This window comes from Pecten maximus, chromosome 12 (genome assembly GCF_902652985.1).
Source record: "Pecten maximus chromosome 12, xPecMax1.1, whole genome shotgun sequence".
Taxonomy (NCBI): Eukaryota; Metazoa; Mollusca; class Bivalvia; order Pectinida; family Pectinidae; genus Pecten; species Pecten maximus.
Genome location: NC_047026.1, coordinates 35,368,736 through 35,387,535, shown reverse-complemented (window position 1 = coordinate 35,387,535; position 18,800 = coordinate 35,368,736). Strand labels below are relative to the sequence as shown.

At 37.7% G+C, this 18,800-nt stretch overlaps 1 protein-coding gene across 4 annotated transcripts in view; it reads right to left on the bottom strand.

Moving 5' to 3' along the window:
- Positions 1-1,392: 1,392 nt before the first annotated feature.
- Positions 1,393-18,800, bottom strand: part of LOC117339377 (solute carrier family 23 member 2-like) — a 30,297-nt gene continuing 12,889 nt past the window's right edge. Inside the window, exons 1-12 of one of the 4 annotated variants that reach the window (XM_033900938.1) lie at positions 16,053-16,700; positions 14,295-14,501; positions 13,677-13,834; positions 12,983-13,104; positions 12,457-12,536; positions 11,831-12,012; positions 11,288-11,408; positions 9,299-9,455; positions 6,652-6,905; positions 5,941-6,214; positions 2,855-2,950; positions 2,013-2,417 (exon numbers count right to left, since the gene is read on the bottom strand). In XM_033900938.1, coding sequence (XP_033756829.1) covers positions 2,173-2,417; positions 2,855-2,950; positions 5,941-6,214; positions 6,652-6,905; positions 9,299-9,455; positions 11,288-11,408; positions 11,831-12,012; positions 12,457-12,536; positions 12,983-13,104; positions 13,677-13,834; positions 14,295-14,318 — 1,713 coding nt within the window. In that variant the 5' untranslated portion in view covers positions 14,319-14,501; positions 16,053-16,700 and the 3' untranslated portion in view covers positions 2,013-2,172. Of the gene's footprint in view, positions 2,418-2,854; positions 2,951-5,940; positions 6,215-6,651; positions 6,906-9,298; positions 9,456-11,287; positions 11,409-11,830; positions 12,013-12,456; positions 12,537-12,982; positions 13,105-13,676; positions 13,835-14,294; positions 14,502-14,595; positions 14,659-15,512; positions 15,949-16,052; positions 16,701-18,800 lie in introns of those variants that run through there. The other 3 variants (XM_033900936.1, XM_033900937.1, XM_033900935.1) reach the window with 3 other exon arrangements.

Genomic DNA, 18,800 nt, shown 5'->3' with positions numbered 1-18,800 from the left:
GTTGGTCTAAATACGCCAAGCTTCTCTCACCTCTTACAGTGAGTTGATTTTGAAGTTCGCCAGTTTGATCAATATGTTGTTCGGATTTTGACACATCTGGCCGTTTTACCTTACACAGGTAGCACACCACAGTAAGACAGCCTGGCCATGGCAATTTGTTTTGTTAAGCAAATAACCCCTGTATTATGATATGCATAAAAAAATGAATAAATAAATGTACACTATAATTGGTATATTCAGTATGAAGTAGTACATACAGGCTTCACATTTATTAAAACAAAAATTAATAAATTGGTTCCGGATTTTAAATATCCGGATTTTCCGAACGTGTGTTTACACAGGAAATTTAGTTTTGCCTATAGCGAAAAATGGAAGCCCACAGAAAAGGTAAGATAGCGGGAAAACTTAATTTACAACATATGTCCAAACAAGATTAATTCTGTCTTTGGGATAGAGATATTTAATTTTAAATAGGTTTCAGAAAAAAAAAAATTGTAGAGAATTGTGCCATTTTGGGTCAAATATCATAATATTTTGCAATTTTTGAGAATTTTTTAAGCTGTTACCATGGTATTCACAGCTCTAAAAATCACAGAAAATATCAGTTTACTTATCCTTCAGAGCTCTATTAAAATTGCAAACGTTGTACAGATTACAAATATATATACTTTATAAGAGGTTATATGTAAGGTTAACTGGCAATGTTTACATATCTAAAACATGTGCCATATTTTTCAGAATTTGGCATTTTTACTGTACACTGCTACCACAGCAAGACATTCCTCGGGAAGCATATCCCAGTTATTGTACACCACCAGCGCGCTTATCGTACGGGGTTCCCCGCTACTAAAGTCCGAAACGTCATCGTCCGCGAGGAAGCCAAACCTCCCTGTAAGAGTTCGAGTCCTACACTACCCGCTGTCACGCTGTGTTGATTACAAGAACCGTACAAAGTCTACCTTGTCAATCATCTTATGTTGATCACCCTTCCCCAACATCTGGTATCCGGGACATCGCCTGTCGACGTCATCCAGAGTTTGACCCTCATGCAACCCCAAATGGACAAAATTACTAACCTCCGGCTACGGTACCTCCTATACCGACACCTAAACCCCTGGCGTCCGGACATCTGGTCGTTTAAAAAAAAGAAACCAGCTTGACACTCGGATTAAAGATAAAAGTTTGAAGAAAATAAAGAATCGGCCTGCGTCTGTCTGTCTTTCTATACATCAACACCTACCTATGCGTTTGAATACTTGATATCAAAGCTTTTAACTATCCATCAATTTACTACCACGATATATCACTTGTTTGTTGTGAATGTGTCCATGCAATTGATTTTGAAATGGTGTCATAATTAGTATACAGAATAGAACAACAACAACATCATAATAAACATAACATTTTTAATGTAAAACATTTTCATTAACAGTTTTACACAAAATCCATATGATATGTTTCTAGATTGAGAAGACAAGCTTCTAAAAAATACAAAATCTACGGTGTCTTCACAATATTTTCTCGATTACGATTATTGAATGAAATACCATATATGGTTTTACTATCGAAACTACATGTACCAACATCAAAACACATTGTTATCTTTAGTATTTGATAGTTTAAGAATGAATGCCTTTTTTCGGGGGAGGGGGGCATTCTAGAGGAGTTTCGCACTGGTACTACTACATATGTAGGTGAGTAACACGTGACCGACTTCATGTAAAATATTTTTGTGTGATGGAATCAATAGTGATTAGAACTGATAATTGAGTTTTGTAGTAAATAACGAGAGTCAACATGTTTCTTTCCTCGCAAAAGAGTTTCTCGCGCAGTTAACACAAGGTTCATATCATGTAAAATTACCATATTTTTTGTGACTTTGATTATATAACGAAACTCCTAATACCGGTATTCTATAAAATACATAATTCTAATTGACAGAGTGAAGATTATAATACTGGTTACAAAATTAACCTTGTTTTATTTAGTAAATCGACTAACAAACTTCAGGATTACAGACTGATTACCTTTATTAATTGCTATACACTTACTACTGAGATAGTTGTAAACCCTTGGTATATATAGGAGATTCAGTTTATTACACCAGGAACTGTATGTCTGTTACTTTGTGTCGAAGATTTTCCGGTACATATGGTATGTATACTTTAAGGATTAAACCATCACATCAGATACACCAGCGATGAGTGACTTCCTGCGTGCCCACTGTCCAGACAGACTCTGTTTTCGTTTCTTTGGTGTAGGCATAAACGGGATGTATTCAAGACCTTTCCATTCTTTTATTGCCCTAGGTAACCAGGTTTCATACAGTTCTTCCCCTTCTACATAGTCGATTGTCGCCCCAGATTCGTCCCCTCCCTGGTTCTGCCAGGCGGCAATCCCTCGCTCCTCCAGTGTTCCTGTTACATACCAGAAAAATACCGTTGAATCTAAATGATGAATTATGATAATATGCTGATTACATGAATTATCCTTTAATAGCAAATACACCGTTTCTGAAAGAAATTTTCAGTAGACACGAAAAGGTCTAATATACATTTCAATACAAATTATAAACTGGATACCCTATAGCAAAACACGAATTAAACTGCATCATATAGCTGTTTCGTCTTTCTAGGACTAGTGAGTGGTGCTAAAGGCCAAAGTTAATTTCTATCAGCAATGTTTCATAATTGTGACTCTTGATGTAACAGAGAACTAGGACAGAATATTGACTTTGTAAAATTGATGGCAATCACAAGTGTTAAAGTCACACTGCCCTGCAGGTCAACATTGTTTTCTTTTCCAGTAGTAAACTATACCATACGCCATTTAGTTACATCCTAGGCTACTATACCTGGTACGGTATTATCCAGAAAACAAGCTAGTATCGCTCCCGAAAAATTAGGATTTCCTAAAAGTCCCTTCAAAATAAAATCCACTTCAGTGTTCCCTGTGGATAACAAGAAAATGCACATTTTTAGATTATGTCATTAAACAGTCACAATATTTTCGTCTTAGATGAGCCTGACATCATCAATTTGAGCGGAGATGAAATATGAAAATATCGAAACAAGAGGCCCAGAGGGCCTGTATCGCTCACCTGGTTTCATGAGATATGAAACAAGAATGATGCTTAAGCATATTTGTCGCTGGTATTGCTATGTCAATATATATCATAAGCATTTTATATGGGTACATGTACATTGGTTTTATTTTAATACTAAAAATGCCAAAAGGTACATTAATCCATGAAATGAAATTGACTTTTGGCGCGACCCCATAGGGATGCTACCACACAAATGTGAGTGATATCCATTGCCTAGTTTCAGAGAAGATCTTGTTTAGACCAATTGGCCCCTTTTGACCCTGCCCTCTGCCCCCTGGGGGTCAGATAGCTCCTTCCTTTATACAATTTTGAATCTCTACCCCAATAGGATGCTAATATTCAAATATGAGCTGTTTCAGAGAAGTTGTTCATATCAATTTAGCCAAATTGACCCCTTTTGGCCCAGCCCCTCAGCCTCCAGGGGGTCGGCCCCATCATTTGTACAATTTTGAATCCTTAACCAAAGTGAATGCTACCAGTCACATATTAAAGATATCCATTGCTTATTTTCAGAGAAAACGTTGTTTATATCAATTTTGCCAAAATAACCCCTTTTGGCCCCGCCTCTTAGGTCCCCTGGGGTCAGCCCTGTCATTTGTACAATTTTGAATCCCTACCCTAGGGGGTTGCTACCAGGCAAATATGAGTGATATCCATTGCTTAGTTTCAGAGAAAAAGTCGTTAATATCAATATAGCTATATTGACCCATTTTTGCCTCGCCTCTCAGGCCCCTAGGGGGTCAGAACCACTATTTGTACAACTTTGAATCCCCACCCCATAGTGATTGCTTCCAGGCAAATAGGAGCAATATCCTTTGCTCGGTTTCAGAGAAGAAGTCGCTTATATCAATACAGCCAAATTTACCCCTTTTGACGCCGCCCCTCAGGCCCCTTGGGGGTCAGTCCTGTCATTTGTACAATTTTGAATCCCTACTCTAGGGGGTTGCTACCAGGCAAATATGAGTGATATCCATTGCTTAGTTTCAGAGAAGAAGTTGTTTATATCAATTTAGCCAAATTGACCCCTTTTGGTCCCGCCCCACAGCCCCCAGGGAGGTAGACCCCACCATTTGTACAATTTTGAAACCCAACCCCAAAGGGATTCTCACAGTCAAAATTGAGCAATATATATTGCTTAGTTTCAGATGAGAAGTTGTTCATATCAATTTAGCCAAATTGACCCCTCTTGGCCCCGCCCCTCAGGCCCCCCGGGGGTCAGCCACACCATTTGTACAATTTTGAATCCCCATCCCATAGTGTTGCTACCAGGCAAATATGAGCAATATCGTTTGTTCGGTTTCAGAGAAGAAGTTGTTTTTATAAATATAGCCCAAATGACCACATTTGGCCCCGCCCTTCCGGCCCCTGGGGGTCAGCCCCATCATTTGTACAATTTTGAATCCCCACCCCAAAGTTATGCTACCAGGCAAATATGAGCGATATCCATTGCTCGGTTTCAGAGAAGAAGTCGGTATCATCAATATAGCTATATTGACCCATTTTGGCCCCGCCCCTCAGGCCCCTAGGGGGTCAGTCCCATCATTTGTACAATTTTGAATCCCCACCCCAAAGTGATGCTACCAGGCAAATATGAGTGATATCCATTGCTCGGTTCCAGAGAAGAAGTCGTTAATATCAATATAGCTATATTGACCCATTTTTGCCTCGCCCCTCAGGCCCCTAGGGGGTCAGCACCACCATTTGTACAATTTTGAATCCCCACTCCATAGTGATGCTTCCAGACAAATAGGAGCAATATCCTTTGCTCGGTTTCAGAGAAGAAGTCGTTTATATCAATATAGCCAAATTGACCCCTTTTGGCCCCGCCCCTCAGGCCGCTGGGGGTCAGCACCACCATTTGTACAATTTTGAATCCCCACCCCATAGTGATACTTCCAGACAAATTGGAGCAATATCCTTTGCTCGGTTTCAGAGAAGTCGTTTATATCAATGTAGCCAAATTGACCCCTTTTGGCCCCGCCCCTCAGACCCCTGGGGGGCCAGCCCCATCATTTGTACAATTTTGAGTCCCCTACCCATAGGGATGCTTCTGACCAAATTTGGTCAAATTCTGATCAGTGGTTATGAAGAAGAAGTCAATTGTTGACGGACGGACGTACGACGGACGACAGACGACGGACGACGGACGGCGGACGCCACGGTATGGCATAAGCTCACCTTGGTCCTTCGGACCAGGTGAGCTAAAAATGGTCCAAAATGTATAAATCATTAATATAAAAAAAATGAACGCCTCCCTTAGTCTTACCTGTGTTGATGTCATTCGGGTATGAGTTTTACCTGTGTTGATGTCGTTCGGGTGTGAGTTTTACCTGTGTTGATGTCGTTCGGGTATTAGTTTTTACTTGTGTTTATGTCGTTCGGGTATAAGTTTTACCTTTGTTGATGTCGTTCGGGTATGAGTTTTACCTGTGTTTATGTCGTTTGGGTACGAGTTTTACCTGTGTTGATGTCGTTCGTGTACGAGTTTTTACCTGTGTTGATGTCGTTCGGGTATAAGTTTTACCTGTGTTGATGTCGTTCGGGTATAAGTTTTACCTGTGTTGATGTCGTTCGGGTATGAGTTTTACCTGTGTTGATGTCGTTCGGGTATGAGTTTTACCTGTGTTGATGTCGTTCGGGTATGATTCTTACCTGTGTTGATGTCGTTCGGGTATGATTCTTACCTGTGTTGATGTCGTTCGGGTATGATTCTTACCTGTGTTGATGTCGTTCGGGTATGATTCTTACCTGTGTTGATGTCGTTCGGGTATGAGTTTACCTGTGTTGATGTCGTTTGTGTACGAGTGTTGATGTCGTTCGGGTATAAGTCTTACCTGTGCTAATGTCATTCGGGTATTTTTTTACCCAGAGAGGGACGAGAAGGCCCATCAGAATAGAGACTCCCATTATAGCAAGATTCCTGGAAGAGGTTAAATCCACGGAGACCAAATTGGATAACACAACCCCGTTAAACATGCCCATCATGATGATTAGTGCTCCTCCCAAGACAGGGTAGGGGATAGTGACAAAAACGGCAGAGATCTTCCCTATTATCCCAAAGATGATGTAGATTATACCGGTTATAATAAAAGCACTGCGACTGGATACCTATGACGGAAGAAAACAAAATAGCATTTTATCAATCGTGATTAACAGGTGTACATGTATCTGTAATAGGAGTGGGAAAATGCACGGCCATACCGGGGTTCGAACCCGGGACCTCCTAACACTAGCCGGATGCTCTACCGATTGAGCTACCTGGTCGCCGACGATCGACCCGGTCCAGTTCCGCTACATATCTAAACATGAACATGATCTCTAAAGGATGTCGTGTTACTGTTATGAAGACCCACTTTCATCCATGAAACTGGACATGATATCTAAGTATGACAAGATGTTATTAATGTTATGAAAACATGCTTTAATTGGTAGGCGTGAATACGTACAAGATCTTTAAAAGATGACCAGATATTGTACATGCTTACTAGGAATTAACATTTTATGCGAGTGGAAATCACTTCAGCTGCTATTGCTTTTTTACATACCCTCGTGATGCCGATGGCCCCTATGTTTGCTCCATATGTGGTTGTTGCTTGGGGACAGCCCAGTAACCCAGACAGCACGGTACAAAACCCTTCAACAGCTATGCCTCTATTAACGGCAAACGATGGCGGGGGTGGAACACGACATGTGGCTGCGCATGCGTAGTAATCTCCGATAGAGTCGAGGATAGAGATGAAGGTCGCAATGAGAAAGCCGACGAAGACAGTTGAGCTGAAGGATGGATTCCCATATAATCCTACAGTGAAAATACATTCTTATTGCCAATTCAGTTAAAATCCCAATGAATCACTTGAATTGTGATATATGCTATATATAAAAGTACAAAAGACCCAGGCCACATACAGGGATAGTCTTGGCTAAAAATACAGGTAAAATGCCTCGTGATCCCAGTGATTCTTCATCAGTGATTGGTGCGCTGTGCGTTCTGAACGGATTATGTAGTCAATCAATATTATGTAGTATGAAATAAAGTAAACTGACATATTAATTAGGAATTTTACACTACCCATCCATGTATGTCTATTGTCGACGCTGCAGTTCATTTACATTTTGCTTTGAATGATACGAACAAGGTAAATGAGCCATTTTACTCTTTCTTTTATCCAACTGAAAATTTTCAATCTCCACATTTTCTTTTATACTTAATACTTTATATCCAATATGCATTTAATGTTGAAAATATCTTTTATGTACGACCAAGAAAAAATAAATGGTATTAAGGAAACATAGCAAAATATGAAAAGATACATTTTGGAGATTTGAACTCCGAACATTCGGGTTGCTAAGCGGTGGTTCTACCATATGAACTATGCAGACTTATTGAAATGTGATATTTATGTTATCAGTTAAAGTCGGTCCAGTAAATGCTTAATTGAAATGATTTCATCAACTACGTTTTTTTCTTCAAATTTTTGATACCAGCGCATAATGCCATAAGAGGACAACTTGTTAAGAATAGGATTTCAGTTGTCTTTTTGTACACAAAATTAAAAAAAAATGTAAAAGTTACTCTTCCCATGCTCTCTATGTCAAAAATGATTTGAAAGCGGGGGAAAAACGACCGTTTGCAAATAGCCAGATGATGCAACTTTACAGTCAGCATCACTTATGCTTTCCGCGAATATGACGTCACGCAAATAGGCATTTCACAATCGTCAAATATAAGAAACTAAACGTTAAAAGAAACAAAAAGTATTGGTATTGATGTTCATCTTCAAAGCACTTTTTTTTCAGCTGATTTTAGGTCACCAGTGCTTTGCTCAAGTGACCTATACTAATCGACTTTTGTCGGTCGTCGTGCGTCGTCCGTTGTCCGTCGTCCGTCCGTAAACAATTTACATTTTCGACTTCTTCTCAAGAACCGCTGAACCAAATTCAATGAAATTTTGCAGGAAGCTTCTATGGCTAAAAGTCAACCAAAATGGTGACTTATATGGTCCCCACCCCCATGGGACCGGAGGAACGGGGGCCAAAATAGGTTAAATTGACTAAAACTTCAAAATCGTCCTCTCTATTCTCAGATATGGTGGAATCAAACACTCTTCATAGACGGAAGAGTCTTAAGGTGCTTTACCAAATTTCTTGACCCTGGGGTCTCACGTTTGCCCCTGGGGAGGGGGTAAACTTTACTATAGTTTATATAAGGAAATCATATTTTTGACTATTAATTGTTAGATTTGTATTGGAATTCATTCTAATTTGGTTAACATTATCAGCATGGGATGACAATTTAATGGTATGCACATGTTGGCCCTGACTGAACCCAAGGGGCTGATGGGCGGGGCTAAAAAGGGTCAAATTGACTGAAAATTTCAAAAATCTTCTTCTCAAGACCTACATGTAAATAAGGTAGAATAAAATACTCTTTATAGATTGAAGGGTCTTAAGGTGCTTTACCAACTTGGGAATTTCGTGACCCTGGGGTCTCATGTTTGCCCCTAGGGAGGGAGGGGGTAAACTTTACTATAGTTTATTTTGGAAAATCACAATTTTGACTATCATTTATTTGATTTCTATTGGAATACATTATAACTTTGTGAACATTATCAGCAAGGGATGACAGCTCGGTGGTATGGATATATTAGTCCTGACTGACCCCCTGGGCTGAAGGGCCAAAAAGGATCAATCAAATTAACTTAAATACTTCAAAACTCAGGTGACCGTTAAGGCCCATGGGCCTCTTTTTTATTTGACATTTAAAGAAAAACAGGCCGTAATTTGTTTGTTGGTTCAGTTTTAAAAAGGCAATGTAAATAAAAGCATTGGACAGTGGTTTTAATGTTGTTACAGTCGATATGGTAGCAAGATGTATGGTGGGCAAATGCAGCATGGAAACCCTAACGGGCTCCAATGGTATTCGGCCACCATATATCTTGCTGCCATAACAACATTACTACCACTATTCATTGGTTAAATATATACACTGATGTTTTATGGTGTCGAGATTTACATTTCAGTCTAAGTTTGTGGATCTTATTGAAACTGTAGTTACATACAGGCACTAAATCGGTATCAACCAGGTACCCATTTGTATCACATTTGTTGATAAAGTCATCATCATGTAACACTATTAAACAAAATACGAAACAATTCTATCACTCGCTATATATAGGTTTGACAGACACTGACCGGGATAAGGGAAGAAGAACCATTTCGCATTAGTGACTGAGTCAAGTCTGGCGTCCGTTCTAGCCTGGTAGCCTTTGTCTGTCGGATCGTCCGTAAAACCACCGGCCACTGTTATGATAAAGCTGATTAACCAGGAGATGACGATCGCTATTAGGATCTGTGGAAAAACAAAGCAGGGTCAAAAGGTATACAGAATATACAGTAAACAAGGATGGATAGTATTGCAACAGCAATACAAAGTCCCCTGCCTGAGCTAGAAGTACACCTATTCATTTCCCATTTTATTTTTGAAAAATGGTTTTTCGAAAAAAACAAATGTGGGATGCACAACTACATGTTATACTGATCATGTATACCAAGTTTCGTTAAGATCGGAGTAGTACTTTAGGAGGAGTTGTCCGGACAACTATTGCGTGACAGACAGACAGACAGACGGACAGACGGACGGAGGGTAAACCTATAGCCCCCCCCCCCCCCCCCCCCCCCCATTTTTCAAACGGCAGGGGACTAATAACAATATACATGTACTACAATGAAAGTAAACACAACATGACCCTAACATCAATATTCGATGCTTTAGAGCATGTATCTATACAAGTTCCCTTTGTATCTTTCTTTATCCTGCAAATATATAATCAATGTATGTCACAGTTGAAATGTTTATATAAAAGAACTTAAAAACAGAAAAATATGTCTGTAATAGGGATAACGTACATATTCAGCCCGCTCAGCAGACTAGCAAATCAATAAATAATCACATCCACAACGTATATAAATAGCAAACAATATTCAAAATTTCCTATTAGAGTAATCATAATTTAGTGCAATGACAGTGTTTTAGACGTAAAAATAGTGTGAGAATAAAGAAACTTTAACAGGGTATTGATCCTGATGTACTTACATGAACTGCTTATACACGACATTGACTGTATTGGTCACACACGATGTAATTTTGAAGCAAAATGATACCTGCTTGTTTTATCATAATTATTTAGTGATGTCAGAGGATAGGTGTCTTGACATTGTCAGTGTATTATACCATGAAAACTGAGTCAGGAACCAAGAACTGAAAAAAATACAATATTATGCCCAGGGTTCTTCATCATGTCTAATAAGGGCATTTTTGATGATTGAAATTCCCCCTTTAACTCATAATTGTTTTATATTATCACAACCGCCTTTGTATTTCAAAATCAAAAGAGAATTGATGTTGATGCTTTTATAAAGTAAAATCGCATATCAAATATTTGAAATACATTCCACGAGTAAACAAACCAAAAGGAGTAATAGTGATGTCCGAAACTGGTCGCTTTCTGATATATTTCTCTATGATTTTATCCTTGATGTATTATTATCAAAGACTTGAGGAGCTCACAGAGGGTCTGTTGTATGATACATATACCTGTAACAGACAGTTACATAATAACCATATACAAACACGGTATTCCTCGGTTTATTATCTATTAAACCAGCTTAACGTGCGGAAAGCCATATCATCAACCCACTTGATACCTATTTTATTATAAAAATGTTTTTAATTGGAACCTTACCTGAAATAAAAATATTTCAGACACCGACAGGCATTATGTAAATAAAGGATTTTGACCCTAGTAAGGCTGTACTTCAAAGCGTTTTTTATATATTCCATACGTAATGCAATATAAACATGATCAAGGAGCATCCACTACTAGAGGGTATCTCCGAATGGCGTATGTACATGTATGATATTTAGGTTGTCAGATCCATTTTGTTTGCATTGTATATTTGTTATATGTGTGTTTGGTACAATCCTTTGTATACTTGCCTCTTCGTCGGCCCTCTTTCTGGTTCAATAAATATTTGAATTTGGATTTGATATTTAGGGTTTAATTTGATATATTCTTTGCCATTCATTTTTTTTGTTCTTGTTCATAAGTGTTAGAGGCTGCAAGTGTGGAAATCGTGACCGGCTAATATAAAACAGCAAACATGAAATGTAGCTACACTCACGGCGTATATCTGATGAAAAGGGTAGCGGATGATATGGAAACCCTTTGTTCTAGTCCATATTGCTATAGGCATCTTCCAGTTAGCCAGGTAAAAAGCCAGAATAAATCCTATAGCGCATGTCCTGTTTATGAACATAAAAAAAAGTAAAACAAAAAAACAACAATGTTTTAACAAATCAAAATATATGTACATTGTATTACAATGATTCACCAGAAAAAAAATATGATCATCCCTCAGACATTTTCAATATGAAATAGTTTGTAAATTGTGTGATTAATTGTCTGTAATGTTCCCCTTGTTTGACTTCATACGGTGCAGCCTATCTTAACAACATATCTAAACGAACACCCCAGCCAAATTCGATATTAAACACTGATCTAAATCCAGCACGCAAGCAATAGTTTGAACAAATGTATTCCATTTTTAAGATTAACTTGAGTTAAACGTATACATGTAAGTGTCAAGGATAGTCACAAAGCGAGTGTGCGTTTTTGTTTGTTTTTGATTTGTGAACATATTACAGAAGTACAGAGAAAAACCTACAGAAGTGACATCCCCCAGTGTGGGACAACAAAGCTCATGACAGGTTCGGCCACGTATATTCCCAGCAGTAGTATACTGGGGACAATAGTGATTGGCCCAACGTATCTTAGCAATACGCCCACGAGGCCAGTACTGCCAACCAGGAAGTGAATAGCGCCAACGATCATAAGGCAACCTTGTATCTAAAAATTATACAAAATGAAACATAATTAAGGGTATATAAGCAATGCAGACGCTGTCTGTGGTTGCGATTTTTCAGAAAATATTTTGGAAATAACTAACGAAAATTTCATGTTATACAGTATGCAACTTTTTGCAACATGCTCGCAATAAACGTGATGATAGTTTGACCTTACGTATGGTGCCGAGCAACAGCAAATTCAATGAGATCCACAGCAATAACATCGCTACCATGCTCTTAAAATCTAACACGTAAACAATTCTTACATCATCTCGTCACCGTTGAGATGTACAGAATGGCCATTTGAACATACAACGTTAACCAGTCTGCAGTATTTATGAAACTATTAAGAATACCAGCTTCATTTTAATGACCAAACACCACATATAGCTTTGCTGTTTGTATTTTCCAAGCCACGATTATGGTCTTAGATAACTATATCTACCTCGTTGAAATATGACATGATGAGATCTTTCTTTGCTTGTTCTTCATTGAACGATATCGGTGTGGTTGTGGAGTTAAACCCTGAAAACGTTTAAACTTATAATCACAGCATGTAATGGTAACATTTGAAAAACTACTTATGAACGATGCCTGATCATTGTTAACTATCAATAACGTTATTACAAAACTATTTAAAATTGTACATAATACCTTAACAGTGAAATGAATATATTGAAGTTATTTCTGCATTTATATCTCATACGCCTCGTCAATTTTAATTTCAATCTCGTCAATTCAATAATACGTTCAGAAATCAAGAAGAAAAAAAGGGGAAAAACTTAAAACTGTGAATCTACATTTGTACATGTAGTTACAGTAGAATATGTACGTAACAATCGACAAGCTAGCTGCGATAACGTAGCTCTGGACAACGGACGGACAATTTCTGACAGATGGTCGTCGGAGAGCAGTGTAGGCAGGGTATGAATATTCGTTCTATCGACAAGCTACTACTATATCCGTCTTACCTAAACTGGAGTTTAGTGGTGTGTCTGCCGGACGTGTAATAGAACAGCGATTAGGGTCAATCTGCATTAGTGTGAGTAAGGGAATTATGTATCCTCCATACGCTCCCTGGTACAATGGTAACCTATATAAAACATAACATTATTGTTTGTCTGGCACAATGGTAACCTATATATAAAACATAACATTATTGTTTGTCTGGCACAATGGTAACCTATATATAAAACATAACATTATTGTTTGTCTGGCACAATGGTAACCTATATAAAACATAACATTATTGTTTGTCTGGCACAATGGTAACCTATATATAAAACATAACATTATTTATTTGTCTGGTGCAATGGTAACCTATATAAAAAACATAACATTAATTGCATTTTCTAGTTCTTTTTGTTACCATTATGATTTAATGAAAGGAGGAACCGATATTGTTTGTTCGTTTTTTCAGAGTGCTGCTATATTATTCTACTATACTGATTACTGTTATTGAATACTCTGTAGATTCTTCGCTTGTTGTAAATGACACATTACTCTAAAAACATCAACACAAGCCGGACCCCACTAATTATATATATGATACAAAAATGGCAATACGCCGTTGTCAACCCTCCTGTAACAGACGCTTCATTCAGGCCCGTTATAAATACCACCAATCTGAGAACGTTGCATACAACCCAGTTACAATGTACTTGCCTGGCTCCAATGGTCACCATCAGAATCGTGGATACACCATTTACGAAAAGCGTGGAGCTTAGCATTTGTGATATAAACTCCGGGTCATCTTTAGCACAAATGACGTCAGCGGCGATAAGGACGACGGCGAGTGACCCGGACAATGAGAGTAGAGCATGCTGTAATTTGATCAATAATTTCTTCAACATTCTGAACGCTTACGAGACATTAAATCATAAACACAAATGCATAACAAAAATATATCTTCAACGGTCTATAATTTGTAGACATCAAAAAGCAGCTACCACAGAGAAAATGCATTGTCCAGGTCGACCGAAAAACAAAATGTGCGACCTTTTTTTTTTTTTTTTTTTTAGTTATGATAGGTTACAAAGATGTAAAGAGCAGGTCACTTATCTACGGCCAACACCAGGGCGCCTCTCCTATAAGGTGACATTGAAATAAATTACAAAATATACAATGATGTAATGTTTAACACGTCAAGAGATAAAATACATTACAGAACAAACATAGACATTGTAACATACAGAAACAGCCATTACGAGACACCTCAATAAAGCATAGGTGTGTATGACGTCTCACATCAAACGATTTGTATGAATAATGTGAATATCTCACCTGGAATCCTATTAGAAGGAGCATGTGTAATGGGGGTGTTTCACTGACGGTAAACAAAAAGGGCTGAGCCGTTTCATCCTCTTCTTTTAAATCAACACTAGGGAGGTCATTTTCCTGGGACGCTTTCCGATTCTTGTCGGAGGCATATGATACTCGTCTTCGTCCTGATTGACCATTGACGTGAGTTTTATCTTGGTGAGATAGCTCCTGTAATGATATTGATAGTGCCAATGATTGTTGAATATATCAATGATCTGTCCAACTCCTAATTCAACATATATACAAGCTAACATCGACTTACCATCACTAACTCATGACACGGGAAGCCATCAACTCCATAACACCTCATGTAACTTACGGCTGAGGAGGCAAATGAAGTATGAAATCTTTTGTAAATGTAGGTCGAGTTTCCGTTTGTATGGCCATTAACAAACTGCGGGAAAGACACGTGTGCATACTGTGCATTTTGGTGGTTATTCTAGATAACACGTGCATTAGTAGGACCATTTCCATCCTGGAGCATGCATGATATACATAATCACATTACACAAGTTGTACAGCATAGAATAACAACAATTTATAGCAGTAGTCCAGTGTCGGAACAAGCAGATATAACGATATACAAAAATTGTATATACGTATTGCTGAAGGGGACACGATAGACGAGAGAAGTAAGTATGGTGCGATGTCTACAGTGGACATGCGGTGGAACATATATTTAACCATCACATAAATAAATGTGTTTTGTTAAACAATTTAGCAAAAATCTATAAATCTATAATACATATTGTATGATTAAAGCTATTAAATAATGCAATCATGATCATCTTCGCTTCATTTTAAAAGTAGATATTTTGAAACTCCATCCATCAGCTCATTACTCGTATGCAAAGCGTGCACGTGAAATATAAAAGCAAAAATGCTCATGTGCAAATCTCGTTATGGGCACGGAGTTTCTCGACTATCTATCGTATAGATACATCCAAACAAGGTCTTTATGTCAATATATGTATATCATTGGAAACATCGGCATATAACTAAATATAGGAGGAACGAAATAACGACAAGGAGGCAAAGGTATGCTTGAATGCATATATATCAATATAATAATTGGATGTGAGCAAATATTGCTTTACTTTGTATATAAACGATCAAATAAGTAGCTACCAGTTCTGAGGTACCATTAAATATATAGAGAGCAATTAGGAGTTCACTTACAGCTACTTCTCCTAACAGAGCTTCCTTATTTTCTGTTAGTTCGTCAGACTCCGCCATGCTGGTCGTGTTTAGGGTGGGAAATGTCTAATGTATTTACAATCTCACCCGTAATACGGACCGGACTCTGTCCATACAGAGGTCAATATTATCGTGATAACGAGTGAAACACTGGTCCTAATACCGCCTCCCCGTGGTATGTGTTTGACCATGTACTTATCCTAGTTACAAAATACTGCAGATATCTCAATATCATCTCAAACTTTGTCTTATATCCGATAAATAGGCACTCCGCCAATGGCAAGGACACAATTATTATGATACTGTATAATGCATACATGTACATAATTTTCCTAATACTGTTATAAAATTGCATAACTCTTTTCTGCAATAACTTTTAACCTATGATTATAAGAAATACCAACTTGACAAACCACGTTTCATTTTTAGGAATCAAATAAAGATAACAATTATGTAATTATGCAAATGAATCGTTTTAGCAGTCTCTGACATATATACACGTGTATGTACACTACAGCTTACGTGGACTTTGCGGTTTCCACGCGTCCGTCACGGACGTGGGCAGCGCGGACCCCACTCGCCCACCGGATATGGCATTCCGCGACGGTCCGTCATATATCGTGGACATCAGCTGACTGATACGGTATCCACTCGGCATCACGGTATGTGACGATCCGCGATTAGTGGTGGGCATAGTTCAACTCGAGACACCGTGTTCCACGACGATCCACGATACGTGGTGGACATGCATTTCATTTTAAAGCCCGTGGTCCATGTCGATCCACGATATACAGTGGGTACAAGTTGTTTGCTGTTCATTTCTGATCTACACGAGTTATATCCCTTCGTCTTTCGGTAGCGGTAGTGGTATCGGTATCGTTTATCAGAATTATGCATGGTTTCATGTTGGCGGTGTAGATAAGCCTTTATGATTCGGATGAAATTGAAGAACATTTCAAGTTTTATTTAAAGCTTTAGACCCTTGGTCCATCAATAGCGTTATTATGGCCATATTATAAACATTAAAAAACAATCTCAATATATTAAGCGCCGTTAATATTTAATGTAACTTAACATAAGCTGTTTCATCCATCCAGCATTCTCCATTGACGTATTCACGTTTTTAAAAAATATTCATTTATTTTAGAAATATTGCATTCATTACACGACATTGAATTGGGGAAAATAGAAAATACCACTGCGACATAAGAACAGCTTTTCCAAATCTCATCAAAATATCTAAACTTCGGCATTTGAATCCTTATTCCGTTATCTTTTAAGCATCGGTTTTATCATGTTATCAGACTCCGACCATATTAAAATATGCGGAATATCGAATGTTGTGACAACTATTTGTATATCTATTTTAAAGTGTACACACAAAAGAGCTGTTAATAACTGCCTATCTGGGTATCTTGTATACATGTAATATCGTTAATGTGGTATCTAAACGGAAAACACAAAAAGGAATTAAACATTACATTATTGCATCAAAAGCAGAATGGATTCAGAATGTAATTAAAACATTACAACGGCCCTTTCTGCAATATAATTTACATGTACAATGTTTATATACATTCCCTAAATGTACCGATTTATGATAACCATTTAATGTCTTTATATTTATCATGTATATTGAGTGCTTTGCATTCAGGTCCAATTATGGTTTCTGTTTCTATCACCACTGTGATTTCAATGATTTGTATTCAATCATATTTTAAGTCATAAATTACTCATTGAATGCAACACTTTTTATGCGGTGTTTTGCATAAACATGGCAGCCATAACCGCTGATTTTCTCGGCAGCTCGTCATACGCAGATGATTCTGTTTTAGCTGTCTGTCAATCAAACGGGGTATCTGACGGCATCCGTGAGTTTCATTGGTTAGTGAGAATGATTGACAAGACACTAAAGCTTGTTACACTCCAGTGATCTCTGACTCTGTCAATCAAACACTGTAGAAAGGCGTCCGTTAATTCCATTGGTTGGTGAGAATGATCGACAAGTCAGCGTACGTGCACATGTTTTGTCGTCAGTTGTAATAGTAGACGTAAAACCCGTTAAATAAATATTGAGAAACATTATCAAAAACTGTATCGATACATACCGTCAAAACTGATTATCTACCGGTTCTAATAGCCTATATAGGGATATATTCCGCACAGTGACCTCACGTGTGAGGTTCGCCCAGAGACCGTATTTGAGTCATTGCATTAATAGTCTATTAAAAGTTTATTCTAGAGATGCTAATATTTTAGGCAACGATGTTGCACGATTTGTGATATTCTGTTCCGACTCATCCACTCATCGGTTTTGGGTTACATTTCATTTGTTGGAGAGCTCGAGCTAAATTATTGGAGATAGGAAAGTCTCAATGCACCTTCGATATCAGAGACGGGAATCGGTTGATCTGTGGAATAAACAATAAAAAAAAGTCCTGTCCTAGGACTGGTCATGATAATGTTATATGAATATCTACACGTAGAAACACGAACTGAGATACATCCGAGTCCGTTTTATAACCGTCGAGTGGCCAACACCACAAAGGCCAGAGACCGGCAAGCCGCGGTCACAGAGGCGTGTTAAGATGGCTGATTCCCTGAACGCCTACATTTTGAAATAACACCCTACTGGCTATGTTTGTACAGTAATTATAGTCTGTTCTGGTGAAGTCACTTATGTTACCTGTGTTTTACCTGTGTATGTTACCTGTAATTTTCATTTAATTTCTCATCAAAATCAAATGTCAATATTCAATGAATATACTGCACAAAAATACAATATATTGGAATTAACTATGCACATGATAATTGTCAATACTTATTTAAACAATTTGATAATTATCAAATTATTAAATATCAATAATTATCAAATTAGTATTTATAAATGATTCGTTGAAATTGATATTAATTGATAATTCATTGAAATTAATATTTATTAATAATTCAATGAAATTGATATCATAAAATACCTTTTGATAATTCTATCAATTTCATCAAACTAAAAATTATATCAAATACTTTGCTTTTTTTCCTTAATACAAGTTATAATCAAAATGTTTTTTTTTCTCATTTGAACGCCTCTCTGATACCTGATATCTGAAGATAATGATGTTGTTAAGTAAAAACCGCTCACTTTACTGAGATCAGTAAAAATGATGAGCTGTGTTAATGTAACCCAGGCTGCGGATGGCGTGACACTTGGATATTAAAACCAAAGCTACATGTACATGTATGTAAATGTATCTAGTATATAAACTTCAAAATTAT